This window comes from Diplotaxodon limnothrissa, linkage group LG18, assembly GCF_057381915.1.
Source record: "Diplotaxodon limnothrissa isolate DT_005_m linkage group LG18, D_limnothrissa_male_GT1.1, whole genome shotgun sequence".
Lineage (NCBI taxonomy): Eukaryota > Metazoa > Chordata > Actinopteri > Cichliformes > Cichlidae > Diplotaxodon > Diplotaxodon limnothrissa.
This window is the reverse complement of record NC_140613.1, coordinates 21,427,468-21,447,015: the sequence shown is the minus strand read 5'-3', so window position 1 is coordinate 21,447,015 and position 19,548 is coordinate 21,427,468. Positions and strand designations below refer to the sequence as shown.

The window sequence follows — 19,548 nt, the reverse complement described above, 5'->3', positions numbered from 1 at the left end:
ACCTCCTTCACTACATCATGAATCTTCTCTGTTGTCCTCCTTTCCTCCTGCCCTGCAGCACCAAATTCAACCCTTCATCCCATTTGTTCAGCATCCCTCATCTGTGCATGTGTATCTTACCCTCTCTAACTTTATCTCCAGTGGTTTAAAATTAAGTGGCTGAAATAAAGCAGGTATTAAGGACAGATGTTTAACCACGAATCCACACATACAATAAAGAGTCAAGTTAAAGAGAAGACAGAGGAAATGGGATCAGTGCACCCTCTTTATTTTGATTTATATGCAAACAAGTAAAACCTTGTACAGTTGATCCTTACACTGCTTCTGCAAAGCATTTTTAAAAACATTCATGAAACCGCTGTAAAATTCAAGTTTCAGTTTCAACCTTAAAACAGCCAAGTCTACCAGACATGGATCTTCTTTGAATTTAGGACTTAATCCATGTCTGGGAATCTGGCTGCATTGCCACAATCCCTTGCCATCTTGTCATATGAAACTCTTTGGACAAAACTTCCTAGCTAGCCTTACCTTTTACAAAACACTTGTACACCCAACAGGATTTATGAAAGCCCCTTTTACAAGTCTGGAGTTTACCAGATGTTGGTATATACTGTACTTAAGATGCAGACAAATAGACACCAAACTGAAAAAGTGGAAAACACAACGTTTAAAGCCACCATACCAAAAAAAAAAAAAAAAGAGATTAGCTTCAAATGCTTTTATGAATACACATGGTAAGCAAACTTTGTACAACACTTGAGTTCTGCTCATGTCGATTCATCTGATGACGTGTCTCTGGCTACTGTTTGAGGTGTGCGCGTTCACTCATTTTCTAAATGTGCACCACATGTATCTTTATAAGGGCAATCAATACCAAGCAGCAAGGTGAAACTGTTCGCGTGTACAGGCCTCTGTATAAAACTATACAGTACATGTAACAGATACAGTACATTCCTGTAATCCTGTTTGATAAATACAACTCCATACAGATACACACAAAGCACAGCAAAATATCTTAATTAGACTAAATCAGATCCTGCAGTCCAGAGAAGCTACAGTACACGCGTTCTCTGCTGCATAGTTAAAAGCTTACATCGACACTCCTGCTCAAAGAACGGTAAAGTGCTCGAAAACTTACATCAAGGCAACAGCAGAACTAAATGACCTTTGACCATCATCATATGGAAAGTGGGTCTCCCAGTTAAAACAGGTGAGTACTCCTCCTGCGACCAAAACTTTACCATATATTGAAATGTATGTGGCAGATTCCACTGAATGACAAGCAACGGCATCAAACCCAACTGTGGGTTCTGCATCTTTTTAAAACTACAAACCAGGAGCCAAAGACTGGGGTCAGAAATGTCCTTGTTTTTTTAAAGAAAGTCAGATTTGATTTTGAAGCTAATATAATTAAAACCTTTCAAATAACAAACAAAGTTTTCATAAATACAGTTCGCTCTTTTATTGTAGAAACCTTCACTCTTGTTTGACCGGCAAACTGTATTCACTAATACAAAGTTATCATTGTTTTAAAAGGCTGACTGACCGTGTTAGGCCTCAGTTACATGGGCCTAGACACCAGTTGGAGACCAACTGACAACCACCGGTTGTTAGGGAAAAATTAGTATTGCACAACCTGTTGTGTGTGGTTGCTGGCAGTCGCTGTGAAACTGACTGCTAAGCCTCAGTCACTCACTAAATCAGCATCTTTCTTGAAAACTATGGCAGCTGTCATAATCTATGAACAAAGTAATCACATGATGGTTTTTGGCATAGCACTACATTTGAGAAAACCAGCAACCACTTTCAGCTGGTTAGGAAATACACAGATTTCCCTAGCAACTGGAAGTTGCTATGGCGTCGCCAAAGCCTCTCTCTTTCCAAAAGAATGTGCCTCTGTACACACATGTGGACAGACCACTAAAAGACAATCAGCTATAAATTAATTAACCATTAACTGCTAATCAATTCCATGTCACATTGAATGAAAAGAAATTTGCTTTTCTTTCACAAACAAGGACAGCTCCAAGTTGCTGCAAACGTTTGAGCACTACCTGATGTTCCTGCTGCTTGCTAAACAAGAATAAACATGATACTTGTGGGTTGAGCTAAAATGTAGTATTTCTGCTTTTTATTGCACTTTAAGTTCAAGCAATGCTAAATTTGTTGCTCTTCGCATCAGCCTGTTGACCTAGACTTTGTGCCAGTTTAAGTCTTCCTGTTATTCACCATTTACTCAGCTAAAAGCTTAATGGAATTAGTGGAAAGGTGAATACAATCACTCAACACTGATTAAATTCAAACTCAACTGAATTAAAACCCAAAATCCAACGTAATATATCATTTACAGGTTCTCTACCTGAAAAAAAGGCATGTGTAACAAGGATTCGCACCCCAGAAAACATGATTATGAATCACAAGGAGCAGCAAACGCTTGAATACACACAGTGATCTTATCCGTCCGTAGAGGTCAACGGTAAAAAGCCACAATATGGTTCTCATTGCTTTTTCCAACACCTGGCACACACACTTCGCTACTATTGTTTAGAGCCCTATGTAGACAGAAGTGCAGCCTCTTTAAAACCCAAGTCACAGCCATGGGCCTCTAAGCTCGTCTGTAAACTTGTTTCAGTGCAAGATATAGCTAAATGTAACAACAAGCGCGCACGCACACACACACACGCATATACACAAACAGACTCACACGCACAAAAAACCAACAACAAAAAAAACAAACAAAAAAAAACAAAAAAAACAACCCACAGCAGATTATAAACATGCTGCTAAAAGCACTGGGGGGAACCCGAGCTGAGGTTTAGATAGGCTTGTAAAGCAGAGAAGTGACATATTTCTTCTTGTATCTGTGAGTCGCACTCAGCACCATTACTCCATCCTAACCAGGAGAGGAAAAAACAAACAAACAAACAAACAAACAAACAAACAAAAACAGGCTGTCATTAAGTTGGATCCAAAGCATCAGAACAATGCAATATGCTCCAATTTGTGAAAGTACCAACTACGTACATATTGGATTACTGTTGAATACGCGATTTACCACAAACCTCACCACAGGTTTGGCTCACATTGAACCACCTAACTGATCAATTAGCTAATAACATAATAAAAATAATGCAAGAGAACTGTAGAAGTAAGTTCTGAATGTGGTCAGTGGTGTGAAACGATTCACACCACTGACCACTAGAGGTGGGAATCACCAAACATCCCACGATACGATATTATCACAATACTTAACTCACGATACGATATTATTGCAATTTCTAAAAATATTTTGCGATATTCAGATTCTGTACATAAAGGTAAACTTTATCAATATTCATTTTATCTAATATCAAAGTCTCGGACTCAGTCTTTCTCTCAGTTCAGTTTTATTGTTGACAAACTGAACGGTTTGTATTACAGTCTAGTCCAAGTTAACTGAAACCATCTGGTACAATTATAGCTATTCTGAACTATGCAATATGAAAACTATGCAGGCCCTTCAGCAACTGAAGAATTTGAAAGTAAATTAAAACAAAATATAATTTTACATTAAATAAAAAAGTTTTAAACTTAATTAAAATAAAACATGTCTTAAATTAAAATAAGTAAACTGTCATGTTTATTGCTGCAATAAAAAAAGTTAAACACATTTGGACAGTGTCAGGATTCTTGCTCAGAAAAAGGATCAACATGCTCTGAAGTCAGAGCACAAAAACTTTTTTTGTAACAAAATATCGATTTCTGCTGTCCCTGTATCGATACATTATTAGCAAACAAAATATCACGATACTACACAGTATCGATTTTTCCCCCACCCCTACTGACCACCCCTACCAGCTTCCCCCTTTAAAGCAGAACATCTTCCCTTTGTCTGCACAAGGACTGAAAGAACTGATATAAAACTGATATGATTAAAAATCATGTTCATGTAAATGTGCTGGAACATTTAACAAAAAGAAAAAAAGAGGGTAGGGGAGCAACTACTAACTTCCGTGAAAATGTGAGTCATGAGTCATTCTGCTGCAAGTAAACCTACCTTTATTGAAAGTGCATATAGGTGATTTAGCATGACATGGTTGGGTTCAGGCAGCAGGGCAGGGTCACACTAACAACAGACAGTAGGAGGAAAAGTCACAAAGAAAACAGTAACACGAAAAGATGAGTCACATCAGGGTCTAAAAAATTCTATCTGATTTGTAAACTGAGAGAAAGGTGCGAAAGGTGTAGATACTCACAGATATATTGGTGTCCTTGTTGAGAATGACTTGAAGGAGGTGAGGCGGGAGGATGGGCGGGGCTTTGAAGTGCTCCTCAGGTCTGAAGACATACTGCTCCTGTCCATACGGACCAGGAGGAGAGCTGGACAGGTCTAAAGATACAGCAATCACATTTATATGACATTTCACATACACACTTTACTCTACAGCTACTGACCAATTAAACACTAACAACAACAATAAAAAAGCTGTATTCTTTATTGTTGTATTTATTTTGGCATTTATTATTCAACTCCTTTCCTGGGAGCTGTATTAAGACTTAAATTGCTGGGACTGTAAGTGCAAGGTCAGGAAAGGCATGCTGCAATATGACAAGGCACTTTCCAGTTACTATTTACACATGCTGATTACCTTTAGTTGACTAAATAATTCAATAACGGAGCAGGCTGACCTGACGTGTCGGAGCACTCCAAAGAGTCGACCTGAAGGGCGTCAAACACCTCAAAGTCAGACTTTTTCACATGGATCAAGTTGTTGATAGTTCCCATCTGGCTGGTTACCACCGGCTGCCGAAAAAGAGAGAAATCATCACAGAGGAAATGAGGAAGCATGTGTAAAATTAGCAGTTTCCTGCACAGTTTTCCCTAAGGCAAAAGAGCTATTTAGCAGCTTTCACCGAATAGAAGGGCTTTTCAAAGCTTTTCAGTCCCTCTGAGGTCTCAAAGTCCACATTTTGTGAGGATAACACAATACAAGATGGATGAAACTTAAATGCTAAATTTCCACAAAGGAATGTGTCCCTTCCTTTTTGAACTGTCAGAGGTCTCTGCACCATGCCAAAATGCAGTGTGCATGAATAAGTTAATGGAGGGGAAAAAAATGAAGCTACTGTACCTCTGATGGATCATGCACCCACTGTCCATCTACAAAAAACTTGTACTGGTGCTCTCCTTCGGGCAGGTCCAGAATTGCCACAAAATCATTATGGCTTAGGAGAAAGTAAGAGAATGTATTAGTGCAATATCCGAAACGTTTATCTACAAACTCTCAAGCTACAGGTTTACTTATAAAAGATAATGAATGTGATAACGTACCGTTATCCACTTCCTGTTTACCTTTTATTTAGCGGTATCTTTGTGTTCCAGTTATTAAAAGAACCAGCAATGTAGACCTCCTTCCCACCTCCGGCCCAGCGGATCACAGTGGGGCGAGCCTGAGGACCAGTTTTAACCAGATCATCCAAATCTGGGGTGAATTCTTTCTCTCCTGATGCCTGAAAGTAGTAAACATATAAATCTCAAATATAAGCTGTTTTGAGAAAATAAAGCTTTCAAATCTGAGGAAGTGGTGTGGAAGACAAATGTGTTTCAATATTATAATCTGCATACCTTCGATTCGGGTCCATGTGTGTTGAAGGTGTTGGGGTCATCTGTGCTGTCCACCATCTTGCTGCTGGGTTCTTGGTCTTTGGAACTGCTGCCACTGTCTGAGCGATGGGCCTTGGCACCATGCCGATCTCCGGCCACTCTGTCACTCGTGTTGCCCATGGTGCTTCACGTTTTTTTTGCAGTGCCACTGGAAATAAAGAACAATCCATTATGTGTTTAAGCATAAAGCAAGTGTTACACCCCGGCCTAGGCAACCGGGGTGCAACGTAGAAAAACAAAAATAAAGAAAATAAAACTACGAAGGCTCTCCACCAAAATCCCAAAACGAAAATATCCCATAACGAAAGTATTTACAACAGACTATTTATTTACACAAAACACCAAACTATTTACAACACGGGGGAGATCGCGACCATGACACACTGAAACACAGGGTTTAAATACATAGAGGGAGCAATCAGGGAATAGACAACAGGAGGGAAACACAGCTGGGGCAAATCAGAACTGACGAGACAAGGAAGCGTAAACTGAAAACACTGAAATAAGACAGACTTTCAAAGTAAAGCAGGAAACACATTACAGTCACGCAAAAACAAAACACTGACAACACCGAAACGTAACAGTTCCCCCCACCCAAAAATCAAACATGTAACCCCAAGTGAAATGTTTGATCAAAACAAACGAAGGCTGAAACGAAGGCAGACGAAGCTGATGGAGGCTGGAGCGGTCCCACTGACCCTCCAGCAGACGACGAAGGCTGGAGCCGTCCCTCGGACCCTCCAGCGAAGGCGGATGAAGGCTGGAGCGGTCCCACGGACCCTCCAGCGACGACAAAGGCTGGGGCGGTCCCACGGACCCTCCCCCCAGCGAAGGCGGATGAAGGCAGACGAAGCTGATGGAGGCTGGAGCGGTCCCACGGACCCTCCAGCAGACGACGAAGGCTGGTGCGGTCCCCCGGACCCTCCAGCAGAGGCGGATGAAGGCTGGAGCGGTCCCTCGGACGCTCCAGCGAAGACGGATGAAGGCTGGAGCGGTCCCACGGACCCTCCAGCGACGACAAAGGCTGGGGCGGTCCCACGGACCCTCCCCCCCAGCGAAGGCGGATGAGCAGCCCACCAGCTGCACACACGGACACGCAGCCCACCAGCTGCACACACGGACACGCAGCCCACCAGCTGCACACACGGACACGCAGCCCACCAGCTGCAGAAGGCTGGAGCGGTCCCTCGGATCCTCCAGCGAAGACGGATGAAGGCTGGAGCGGTCCCCGGGCCCTCCAGCGAAGACAGACGGAGGCTGAAGCGGTCCTCGGACCCTCCAGCGAAGACAGACGGAGGCTGAAGCGGTCCTCGGACCCTCCAGCGAAGACAGACGGAGGCTGAAGCGGTCCTCGGACCCTCCAGCGAAGACAGAAGGCCGAAGCTGTCCCTCCTTCGGACCCTCCAGCGATCCCGGACGAGCCCCCATATGTTACACCCCGGCCTAGGCAACCGGGGTGCAACGTAGAAAAACAAAAAATAAGAAAATAAAACTACGAAGGCTCTCCACCAAAATCCCAAAACGAAAATATCCCATAACGAAAGTATTTACAACAGACTATTTATTTACACAAAACACCAAACTATTTACAACACGGGGGAGATCGCGACCATGACACACTGAAACACAGGGTTTAAATACATAGAGGGAGCAATCAGGGAATAGACAACAGGAGGGAAACACAGCTGGGGCAAATCAGAACTGACGAGACAAGGAAGCGTAAACTGAAAACACTGAAATAAGACAGACTTTCAAAGTAAAGCAGGAAACACATTACAGTCACGCAAAAACAAAACACTGACAACACCGAAACGTAACACAAGATCTTTCAGAAACAAGAAAAAGACTTGAAGAGACAAACAGACTGTAGGCAGAGATCAGCACTAGAAATCTTAATAGCTCATGGTAATCTCCTGTTTTTTTCCCCCATTATAAATTTTATACATCTGATACGGATGAAACACAGTTTGTCTATGAAGCAGGAAGACCCCCCAGGTTTTCTGGTTCTTCAGTCAATAGAAGAACCAGAAAATATTTTATTTAATTTTTGAAATCCAGCCTTTAATGTCTTATAAACTTTTAATTTTTTTGTGGTTTTCAGTGTGGAACTATCTGTTTTTTTATATATCTCCAATTTAACAGATCTACATCAGTACAAAACTTTTGATGCTGCTGACAACAAATTGAAAACAAAATATGAATATGAAGATCTCTTGAATAGACACCATAGTCGATCTCCAGTTATCCAAAAGACAATACATCACAGAAAGAAGCTGAGGCTGACCACAGGCTATTGTGACACATGTTTAAATACAAACTGAACCTGTTACATGAAACTATTTGTTCAGCATGACAAACACCATCTTAACACGATGAGCAGCAGCCTGACTCAGGCAAAAAAGCTAAACGCCTTTGCAGTGGGGCTAACCGGCTTACCGGTCGGTAGACGGATAAAAACAGAAAGGTGAAACAGGGACTGTCTTCTGGCCGTGTTTTTGGACTTGAATCATAAACCGCCTAACGTAAATACAATCATGCTTTCAGACATAACGTAGTAAGAAAACCTCCATTAGTTAACGCCCACTAGCTAAGCTACCGCCAAATCAACAAGTTTTCACCACAGAACTTAAAATAACACATACGCAATTTTGCCATTAGTAAATAATCATGAGTACTCGTACAGCTTGCCGACGGAAACCTACCGTAGTTTCCCCACCAGCTGTTCTGCTGTGTCCACCTCAGGTCACTTCGCAGGAGAATATTTTTAGCCCCTGTTGGGAGTTAGCTAACTGCTAGCTGCTAGCTGTCACTGTCTACAAGCAAACGACCAAGCTGTTTGCTCTGTTTATCTGCGCCGCAACAAACACTTTCACCATTAAGTTGTGGCAGACGGGAAAAAAAAAATAAAATCACCGACACTCTCCACCTATCTGCACATTGACTTTAGTTTGTGTTTTAGTGGAGGGCGGGCCCACCTCTCTACAACAACTGCAGAGAGCCCAGTGCTGCCCCGACTACGGAGAGCGGTTAGGACAAAAACTGTTCAAACAACCGAAAAAAAGGGCTGAAGGTCGCCAGGAAGGCAACACCTGTCACAAAAACGCCACAAAATGAAGAAGGTTAAGAGACACCCACAAGGAACTTAAGTAAAATAAATCGTATTTTACGACTGACTGCATAGTTAAAAAAACACATAGTAAGTAATAAGCAAGTAATGTGATCCCAGTGAATATACAGCATTGTGCAAATCACCTCTCACCTATTTATATTTCCCTTCTAAGGAGCCAGACTTTACTGTAATTTTTTTAGTGTTCTTCAGCAGCAGTTCTCCAGGATTTCTGAAGATCTGTCAGTTTTATGTTTTTGACATTGACTGCTTTTTCACTTATTTTCAGTCCAATCTTTTCAAAGGAATTTTTAAAAATTGTTTTATTATTATTATTACTTTTATTATTATTATTTATGATGCCTACTATCAAACGTTTAATTAAAAATGCGGTTTGTATAGTATGTCTATACCCCCTGAGGCCCCAGCTTCCAAAAATCCTGGGGTATTTAACTTGTCTATGTGGGCAGTTTCATTTGAGCTTGAAGATACGGATTATGGAGCAGGGGCTTCTCTCAGTCCTTGGTGATGTAAACTCACTTCAGTGTGGACATGACTGTGTTCTGACTGTGTTCCAGGAGTTTTAAGTTCGTGGCAGGATTGAGCCTTGATGGTTCCTGAACATCCTAACCATTTTCCTCTCATCTGACAGTGACAATTTGGGTCTTCTTCTAAACTTTGGCAAATGGATGACACATCCAAACAAGTTGTTCAAGGAACAAGATTTCTGGACCTGCAATTGTTTAGAAAGAATTGTTTAGCTGTTTAGCAAGAATCCAAAATTCAACTGTACACATTTTCCCTTCCCTCCTAATTTTGGAGGATTTAATTTGTTATGGAAAAAAAATGCACCCAGAAATTTCAATCAAAAATACAAAGCTGATGCAAAAATATTCTCAGTTTTTGTATTTCTGTTTCATCTCCTTCATCATAGATGCTAACCGGATGGAAGTTCCTTACTGACACCAACACAAAGTTTATGTTCTGTGTGGAAACAAATCCACAGTTTTTGTCTTTATTGACCACTTGGCAAAGATTTCAACACATCAGACCGAGTTTCCAATCAGTGATCCTTACATTACTGAGGAGGCAATATCAGCATTCAAGCCTCCCTGGAAGGACCAAGTTTCAACAGCTAATAAATCAAGACTAGTTTCAAGCTCAGAAAATGTCACATAAACTAAACACAGAAGATTGTTATCATGCATGCTACATCTAAACTCCATCCACTTGGCTGTGTGAAAGAGTATGAAACAAATGAATGAATGTTAACTGTAGCAGGAATGTGTTGTGCGTATGTACTAGGTTGAAATGAGGATTGAAACATGACAAACATATGCTTCTTGCAAGTATTTTTCATCGTTAAATCCCATAAATAAGCATAACTGGAAACATATATACAGTAATTTGTATAGTTATAAAACACATCTTCTGATGTTATCATCAGATTTACACACACATAAGGCACATTTAAATCGTTATCAAACAGAGAGATCGGTGGTTTTCACATTGCACAAGATGTGTGTCTTCATTCACACACTGTTCCAGTGTTAACAAGTATTCGTTTGTCCAAGCCAGCTATTTTTAGTGGACAGCTGCTGATTGGAGAACAGTTTGTTTGGAACCGCTGTCACTTAGGGCAGGTGTTTACAAAATCATGTATACAGTGCATAGACATGTGAAAGGTTCAGCTGACATAGCGTCATTTTTCAAACAAAGGAAACGCACAACGCTATGTCGCGTATTTGTTTCATCACAGTTTAAAGGAATATCCGTGGCATAAATGAAATGAGCCATTATACTTAACACGTTTTAGTGTTTTTCCAGAACTGTCTTTTTGTGTGTAAATAACGCAAGTAAATGCAGGAAGAATGGTATGTTTTACAGTAAGAAAAAAAACATTTGAGCATGCATACCACAAATTATTAATGCTTTAACTACTGGCAGACGGCTCTTAAAACATGCACTGTATGCTTGATTGCCGTCTGTCTTTTTGGAATTATTTCAGGCATTTTCAAGTCTGACATATTAAGTAAACCTTATTTTGCAGTATCATTTGGAGATCCCTAAGCCACTCTTCATATACTCATAAACCACGTAGCTAATGCTGACTGCAGGAATGACTTTCATGAAGTTCGGCAGGATGCCCCGGTAGAGTCCAAAAACACCATCTTTGGCTACAATCTTCTTCATCAGAGAACTCATAGAAGGCTGGTTTGATGGTTCCAGAGATGCTGCAAAGAAATATTAGCTATGTTAGAGAACCAATTAAAAAGCAAAAAATAAACTCACTGGCCACTTTGTTAGGTACATCTGCCCAACTGACTTAATGCAAATATGTAATTAGCCAGTCACATAACAGCAACTCAACATATTTAGACATGTAGCCATGGTCAGGACGACCTGCTAAAGTTCAAACTGAGAATCGTTTAAGTGACTTTGATTGTGGCTGGTTGTTTTTGTCAGACAGGCTGGTCTGACCATTTCAGAAACTATTGATCTGCTGGGATTTTCCCACACAGTCGTCTCTAGGGTTTATAGAGAATAGTTAGAAAGAGAAAACATCCAACGAGTGCCAGTTCTCTTGGTGAAAATGCCTTGTTGATGTTAGATAACATGTAAGCATGGATCCATCCTGTCTTGTATCAAACAGTTCAGGCTGCTGGCAGTGTAATGGTGGAAGAAATACTTTTTTTTTTAGCACATGTGGGGTCCCTTAGTACTAGGGATGGGTTCCGATACCCTGTGCCATTATGGCACCGGTTCTGACATAAACGGTAGTAACCAGACCGAAAAGCAGCGCACATTTCGGTGCTTTTTTTTTTCCTGAGATGTCATACACTTTGGATTCCAGCCAATCATTTTACCTTTCCAAGGATAGTAGGCGGGCCCAGGTACGTACGTTCTTTTAGAGCAGAGCTACAGATTAAAAATGCCCAAGGCGAAGCGGTCAAAAGTCTGACTGTACTTCACAGCAGAAGATGCAAACTCAGCAGCCTGCAACAAGTGCTTTAAGGTGATACTGTGATACTGTCAAAGGACGTAACACCTCGAATCTAATGAAACACCTGGTGACGCATAGCGTTTTTTTAAAAGCCGAGAAATGCACCGTATTTGATAGCTTGCTGCGAGACCTTTCACTGAGCACATCTACTGCGGATGTGGTAAATCTCCATTAGCGAGTTAGTGCGGATCGCCCCGTGCATGGGGCTGGACGGTGCTTATCATTTTGCAGAAAAAAAGAGACTGCTGAAAATAAAAACGTAAGAGGTTTTTGGACAAAGTTTGTGTTCTCCATTCTTAAGCACCGGTTCGAGCACCGGCACCGTTTCAAAAGTACCAATTTGGCACCTTACTTAGTACCAACTGAGCATTGTTCAAGCACAGCAGCCTACCTTAGTATTGTTGCTAATCACGCCCATCCCTCTATGACCACAGTGTACCATCTTCTGATGGTTAATTCCAACAGGATAAAACCTCATATCACAAAACTCAAACCATCTCAAACTGAGATTTTGAACATGACAATGCAGGGCTCTAGACTAACTTTTTGACATGGGCGCACCGGTACGCCTAACTTTAAAAATTTAGGCGTACTGGCACAAAAGTTAGGCGCACTCAAATTTTTCAACCGCATCGCTTAACACCGCAGTTTTACATGTGCACTTTCTTTGGGGGGGGAAGTCCATACAGACAATATTAATTTCTAAATTATTAACTAACAAACTTGTGCTTAAAGTGCTTTGTCAATATTGTAGAAAATGTTAAAAACTTAATCATCATCTCGGCCTCCTCTGACGACATGTTTGCTGCTGTCTGCTGCTGAAAGGCCGTGGGGAGAGGGGACACTTGGGCAGTGCATTTATTGCAGCATATAATGTGTTTCCTGGATACACTGTGCTTTTTCAGCATTCAAATATTGATGGCACCGTGTCAGAGCACTGGCTATGAATTTCAGACAGATCAGGCCTTAACTTAACAAAAAAGTTATCAATAGTTCTTTTCATCTTTTCTTATTACCCACAGCTACAGTACATCCACTTCTCTCAGGCCTAGGCTGCTCACTAGGGCTGAGTATCATCACTGATTTCTATAATCCATTCAATTCCGGTTCTCAAAGTCCTGATTTGATTCAATTTAGCCTCAGACAGTCAGAAATATTATAATTCTGATCATGTATCAGTACTGATACACATGAGACTTCATCAGAATTGTGAAAATCACAGCAGATGCCTTTGTGTGAAAGTAACTGAGAATAAAACACAGGAAAACATGAAGGAGATTTTCCTGGTCTGGCTTTTTATAGCAGATAACCTTAAAAATATTCTGCAATTTTGCATAATTTTAAGAAATTTAAATTTCTTCAGTATTGAACAGCAGAAATTAGGCTTTCTTGTCCGAGGTCATTTAAGTGAAAAAAGAAAAAGCGCTGTAAACAACGCTAGACTGGTGGGTAATAAGCGAATGAATAATGCAGAAAACAGATTTGAGACGGGAAACTGTTCCTGAAGTACAGAGAGAGAGAGAGCTGTGCAGGAAGTGTGATTTTTATCGTGGTGGAAGCAAAACAGCAAAAGTCAGAGGGAATTCATGACGACATTGATCAAATGTGAAGCGCAGTTTGCTGCTTCTTTTGCTGCAGGCTCGGTGAATTTTGGTTGGAGAGAGGCAAAACCTGCAGCTCAGAATCAGCGCAAAAAGACGTAAACACAGCGCGGACCCGAAGAATCGCTAAGCTCCGACAGCGTGTCCGTGTTCAGGCCGTCGGGTGAGAAAGCCGAGAAAGACGAAGCTGATTCTGATGTGTTGGGTCCGCTCCGTGTTTAGGTCTTTGTGTGGAATCCGTTAATGAATTGATATCGCTTTATTCAAGCTACTCACCTCTCTCTTCCACCTGCACTTTCAACTGGACCACGGCCAATCAGAGAGGTCCCGCCCCTGACTATCTCTGATTGGTTTAGTCCACGATAGGGGCATAATGTGTGTCTGTTGTTGACCACACGGAGAGTTACAGAGATTTTTTTTTTGTTACCGGAACAGTTGGTCGCACCTGTGCGACCAAATATTTATTTTTAGTCGCACCACTGAAAAATTTGGTCGCATTTGCGACCAAATTGGTCGCACTCTAGAGCCCTGCAATGAGTTCACTGTTCCTCAGATGGCCTCCACAATCACCAGATTTCAATCTAAGAGGAGAGTCACATTGTGGGATGCCAGTATGAACCAAGGATTGTCTCTGGGGAATGTTTCCAGCACCTTGCTGAATCTATACCAAGAAGAATCCAACCTGATAACAGCAACATGTAACTAATAAAATGGCCAATAACAGCCAACATTTTTGTCTATTCGTTTCTTTACTCATATAGCACTGATTTGTCAGTTTGTGAGACCATGACCCTGTCTAAATGTTACACTCAAAAAACAACTTTCATCTCAAAGTGAACAACATTAAAGAGGAATGCCCTTTTTCAGATGGAGCCCCTTTACATTACGTGGGCTGTAACACAAGTATATATTTACAGAAAACATGGATCACTTTTACAGAACCTTTACACCATCAAATGCAACCCGCCCACCTTGAAAAATATTGTGCTATTATTATGCTACGAAGGGGCTACCTAGTTATGTCATTACTATTTTCAAATATCAGGCTGTGTTTACCTTGTGCTTGCATCCGAGTGCGCACAAGTGCGAGTGGATAGCTTGCCAGCTGGCCACAGGTACTAGAGATGGTTCCACAGCCCAGCAACACCAGCACTCCAGGGTTGGCTGACTCAGTGGCGTAATGTGCCAACCAAGTGTTCTTTAGAGTCTAGAGAGTTATGATAAGAGAAATGAGAATTCAGCTAATGTGCAAAATCAGCATAACACAAAACTTTCTCTCATTTAATTTAATGCAACTCTGCACGATGGATTGGTTTAGTGCGCATATAAATGATCTAATTAACTGAAGTGCAATCCATGGTGAAATATCCATGCGTCACAAAGCCAGCATACCTCATAAACAGCCAGGTCTATCCCAGCGTAGGGAAGGATGCCCAGTGAGTTTGGTACGTAGCCCTTGTAGAAAGCTTTGACGCCCTCCTTCCTCAGGATCTTCTTGGCACAATCAAACATTCCTGCATACTGGCCAGTTTTCCTAAGCGTCAACCGCGTCTTTAATACCTAAGAGAGAAGCAATGCATAAAAAATACAAAAGAGGTCAGATTCGGTTGGTTTGCGTGGAGAGGAGGTGTTACCACATCCAGTGAGGCAGCATCACAGATCTTGTTACCTCCATTGGGTAGATTGTTGTCTGTGCTGTGGCCCCAGCCAGAGAGCCAGCCAGAAACCTCTGGTGGGTCTCAATCTTCGCTCCTTCTGATGATAACAACCTCTTATACTGTAGCAGAAAACGTAAAAAGCCACAATATTTGTTACTACATTTAATAGCTGCAAACAGAAGTATTTAAAAAAAAAAATTCACATTTCAGCGGTATGGTTCCTTACTTGTTCATAAGCCATGAACTTAATCGCCGTCTCGGGTGCAATCTTTAAAACATTTATTCCATTTCCCCTCCACAGCGAAGTCACACCTCCTTCTGCAATCATTTGCTTAAAGCCCCCTAGCAGACTTATCCGGTTGGCCTTTGAAGAATGAACCTGCAGTGCAAATATATGCTTTAAGTAAAACACGGTCACAGACATCTATTTATCCATCTATTTGTTCCACTTCTGTCATATTTGTCACCTGCATGAAGACTTTCACTCGGTCCAGTGGGGCAGTACCGGTACGAGAAACAGCCCCTGCCACAGCACCTGCAACAAGCTGCTTCCACCAGCCACCTGTGCTCTTCTCTTCCTCTGTGAATTCATCTGGGATTGCAAGACTGTCACCTATGTCCAGAACCTAGTGATTACATAAGCAGATTTACTCAGCGAGACCAAATTCATGAACCCTGGCACATCTGATTTACAGTCATGGGAAAAAGAAAGCTCTCACAGGACTCTAAGCAGTCCAGAACCATTTTTAGCAACAATAACGTTAAGTATGATCATTTTTATCAGTCTTTTGCGTCAATGTGGATGAATTCTTATTTAAAACATTGCTTCACTTCATTGAGGTTTGCAGGCACAGCTCTCTTAAGGTCCCACCCCAGGATTTCAGGTTGAAACCTTGATTCTTTTCTTTTTCAGCCATTCTGTTCATTCTGCAAGACAGATGGCCTCATATTTGACTCTAGAATACTTAATTATACAGAGGGGTTCGTACTCAGTGGCTGCATGGTACTTCCTCCTCTGTGCTGGCAGCTGTTATGAGGCGTTTGTGCTGATATGCTGAGTTTGGTTTTCACAGCTTTAAATATATTGATGTGCATTATGGCCAAACATCTCCAGCTTGGTCTCATCTGTCCAATGACATTGTTTTCACAAGACTGCATAGAGTCCTGTGAAACCCTTATTTTTCTTCTGACTGCATGTCTGTGAGCAGACGGGATAATACTGTAGATACAAACACAGACTCTTATTAGTATTTCTCTTTATGTGTAATACACATTATAAAATGCCTTATAGGTGAATTTCTTTGCCTTTGATAATGACTCTTTCACTGAAGGGTTGTGCCACTTAAGGGTTTCTTTGTGTGGTTTCAAATGTACAAGGTCAAAAACAACAACTTCTCCTTTTTGAGGTCAGTGATGCAGAAGCAGTTATATTGTAACCAGAAGGCAACATTTACAAAATCTTCAACACGAGCTGTCAGCCAAAAGATGAAAACATTATAAAAAAAACAACAACCACCACTATTTTAGATGTGTAAATCATTTAAAAGGGTTGTAAAAAAGGATATGCAGTGAGGAAAAGCTGAAACCCTTTGAGCCAAAGAATGATTTGAGCTCCTTGTCCTTTCACTAGAATAACTACCGAGCTGAATAAACCCTTATCTAGTATATGCAGCGTTTTCCCCAAAGCTTAAAGCACTACTGTGAGCTCTATTTGAAGCTGAAAGTCAAACTTAGAGTGCCAAGTGGGAATTTTCAACTGTAACGCCACCTCAAGTTGGACTTACAACTCAAGATGTCAGTGCAGCCCCACCAAACCTGAATTAACAATCCAACATGGCAGCAGTATACGAAAACACAGTAAAGCTGTACAACTTCTAACCTGTACTATCAATGTTGTATAGCTCCCTAAATGAGCCACTCACAGAGCACTGACCAGACTCCATCCATGAATGTCCTGCAGCACGGTTTATAAGTATTGCCAGTGATGGATACATGGCTCTACCTTGCTAAGAAGCACAACAAATCCTGTTTTCCCTCTTTTCCTACTTTAATACTGGAGCACGCTCAGTTCGGTAGAGACACCCAGCTCTGATATCTGACTTCTGAGATAAATGGAACACATCATTAGTTAAAAACACACTCTACTGGCAGTCTAATGCAAAGCTAAGGGGAAAGGCAAAGGTTCTTGGACTTGCTGCGGTCATCTGTAGGGCACGTTTCCTGTATGACAATGCAGTTCTGCCTGAAAAAGACTTCTGAAAATTCAGATACAAGCTCTGTGAAGGACAGGCACTGTTTGGCTTGTGGCTAAAATCTTGCACTGAACAAGTACTAGAGCAATCAAAGATGTCTTTCTTAGCACTAGCAAGAGGTGGAGGAGTGAGCTGGGGGGGGGGGGGGGGGGGGGGAGTGTGCTGCTATGACCTAATTATCTTGCCCAGGTCACCACTTCCAAAGCTGCTGCCTTGTGTGAACTGCAGAGGAAATCTATAAAGCTAGCACGAGAGGACTACACAGCATGTGATTCGCTTCACAGCAACTGCCTCTGTGTGTGTACGTCCACTAAAAGCACTTGTCTGTGATACAGACAGTATATGTGAGTGATTTTATATGATACATACTGAGGAGTGTTTCCAGTAGCGTATAATCTCTTCCAGGTTGTGAGCAGGGCATAACAGGAAGTGTTCCCTCCACTCGTTCCAGTCAACCATCATGGTTCCATCTATATCCATACTGAGGAAACACAAGTTTTTATCCTATGAAATGTATGCTTATTGTATGGAAGTACACTATCCGATCACATATACTTCACATAATCTTAAATTTTATTCTTCAGACACATGTCACAGTGCGTAAAAAGTGGAGGTCAAACCTCTGTAAGATTTTTAGGGCATCCTCTCCGCTGACACCTATGCCCAGCTCTGCAAGAGACTGCTGGATCTCTGAGGAATCGATGCGCCCTGACACATAAACACTCCAGTGAAACAAGCTGCAGTATGTGACTGTGTAAACATTCACTGGAAAGCCATGTGACTAAAGCAGAGCGTTCATTTATTTCTTGCAACCTCCCTCCTCTCCCTACCATCATCATTTTTGTCCAGGCTCTTAAACGTCAGCCACAGCTTCTTCTCGTGCTCCTTCAGATACTTGGTAAACTCGTTGAAGTCCAGGCACCCGTCTTTATTTTGGTCACCAGATGACACTATTTTCTGTAAGGTAGAGATATAGTGTAAGTGTCTCTTCATTTATATTCACAGTGTCTCACTCTCTGTCTCTAAAACACACACACACACACACACACACACACAGGCTGTTAAGTGTCACATTACTACGGAAATGCATGCAAAACGAGCAGGCCAGGACTTGAAACTCATATCTCTGTGTGAGTCCTCTCCCTCAGCAGACTGATATTTACCTGTGCAGCACCCTGGCGGAATATGCCCATTGCCTTGAGGCCCTCTCGTAATTCAGCAACATCCACCTTCCCATCTTTGTTGGTATCGAGCCTTTCAAACAGGTCCTGGTACGACCTCTCACTGTCGGTATCCCAGCACCGGGCATTTGACAGTAATGTCCGTAACGTCTGATACATTGTAGAGCTAATGTGCAAACTGGGTCCAGACCTGAGCCGTCCTGCAGTCGGAGTCAAATTAGCAAGCCATACTGAAAATCACCCATAAATCCAATGCAAAATCCACATGCGAACTCGTCGTAGGCAGTGACAAATCGGGCTTTTACTCGGGTTATTCTGCAGCCTGCCCTATGCAAAGGTGCGCTCCGGAGCGTTTCGGGGGAACTGCAGTGATCTGTGGGCGGAGCAGTGTAGGCTACGTAACTACACAGTTTTTTACGGAAAAGCGGGAAACATGGCAGCATATGAAAGCGGTGGAGAAAAAATAAATAAAACTCACGGAGGGACCATATGCATAATCCGGCTTATGATTTTAAAACCGAAGTTAATCATCGTTTGCCCATGTGACATGTGAGAGTGCATAACAGAGGACATTTAATCTTTTCATGTAACAGGACGTGTGAGTACAGCGCAGCACCGCTCCTCTCCAGCAGAGGGCGACGTTTCACTGCACAGAAACAGCAACGGGGTAATACTAAACTGTATGCATAACACACTGAGGTTATTATAGGTAACTAAACCAGATTTCAGTCAACTTGAATTACCCCCCCCCCCCCCCCCCCCCCAAAAAAAAAACAAACAAACAAAACAAAAACAAAAGAAACCCCCAACTTTATAAAAAAAAAAGCAAAAACGAACTGAACAATCAAGCAGTCCCTGACACGACAGCCTTTGTGTTGTAATATTTGTTCTACACTTTTAAATCGTACCCTTGATAAATGTTTCTGTACTATAGCAAACAAAAAGACAGGCAAACTAAGCTTAAATATGAACAATCAAATCCACTTTGGAAAATAACTGAAAGTAAATTGGACTGAAAACCAAAGCATTTTAAAAAGTAAATAAAAAGGCAAAACTATAATGTCTCTGAAAGGTGCACATTCTCAGAAAAATGATAGTTTTT

General features: G+C 41.7%; 2 protein-coding genes across 2 annotated transcripts; both read right to left on the bottom strand.

Moving 5' to 3' along the window:
- Nucleotides 1-122: 122 nt before the first annotated feature.
- On the bottom strand, nt 123-8,647 carry prkab2 (protein kinase, AMP-activated, beta 2 non-catalytic subunit). The gene is made up of 8 exons (XM_085377882.1): nt 8,347-8,647; nt 5,606-5,792; nt 5,333-5,490; nt 5,112-5,205; nt 4,669-4,783; nt 4,236-4,369; nt 4,037-4,105; nt 123-2,893 (listed from the first exon to the last, which is right to left on the bottom strand). The coding sequence occupies exons 2-8, from the start codon at nt 5,762-5,764 to the stop codon at nt 2,816-2,818; spliced, it is 807 nt and encodes a 268-aa protein (XP_085234008.1). The 5' UTR covers nt 5,765-5,792; nt 8,347-8,647; the 3' UTR covers nt 123-2,815.
- Nucleotides 8,648-10,802: 2,155 nt separating this feature from the next.
- LOC146613543 (mitochondrial adenyl nucleotide antiporter SLC25A24-like) lies at nt 10,803-18,770 on the bottom strand. Its single transcript, XM_085376974.1, has 10 exons — nt 18,429-18,770; nt 18,096-18,222; nt 17,886-17,973; nt 17,635-17,746; nt 15,481-15,639; nt 15,240-15,392; nt 15,025-15,132; nt 14,748-14,915; nt 14,412-14,562; nt 10,803-10,984 (listed from the first exon to the last, which is right to left on the bottom strand). Exons 1-10 carry the CDS (start codon nt 18,603-18,605, stop codon nt 10,803-10,805), a joined length of 1,425 nt encoding a protein of 474 aa, XP_085233100.1. The 5' UTR covers nt 18,606-18,770.
- Between the last annotated feature and the right edge of the window lie 778 nt (nt 18,771-19,548).

Bases quoted from the DNA above. Each gene is read 5' to 3' on its own strand.
- prkab2 (XM_085377882.1), bottom strand. From the start codon at position 5,764: ATGGGCAACACGAGTGACAGAGTGGCCGGAGATCGGCATGGTGCCAAG. The intron at 4,784-5,111 runs GTACAGTAGCTT...CTTTTTCGGCAG, and splicing joins GGGTGCATGATCCATCAGAG to CCGGTGGTAACCAGCCAGAT. The intron at 2,894-4,036 runs GTAGGTTTACTT...TCTCCTGGTTAG, and splicing joins TATATGCACTTTCAATAAAG to GATGGAGTAATGGTGCTGAG.
- LOC146613543 (XM_085376974.1), bottom strand. From the start codon at position 18,605: ATGTATCAGACGTTACGGACATTACTGTCAAATGCCCGGTGCTGGGAT. The intron at 15,133-15,239 runs GTAAGGAACCAT...TTTCTGCTACAG, and splicing joins AGTTCATGGCTTATGAACAA to TATAAGAGGTTGTTATCATC. The intron at 10,985-14,411 runs GTAAACACAGCC...ATTTCTTTGCAG, and splicing joins CACTCGGATGCAAGCACAAG to CATCTCTGGAACCATCAAAC.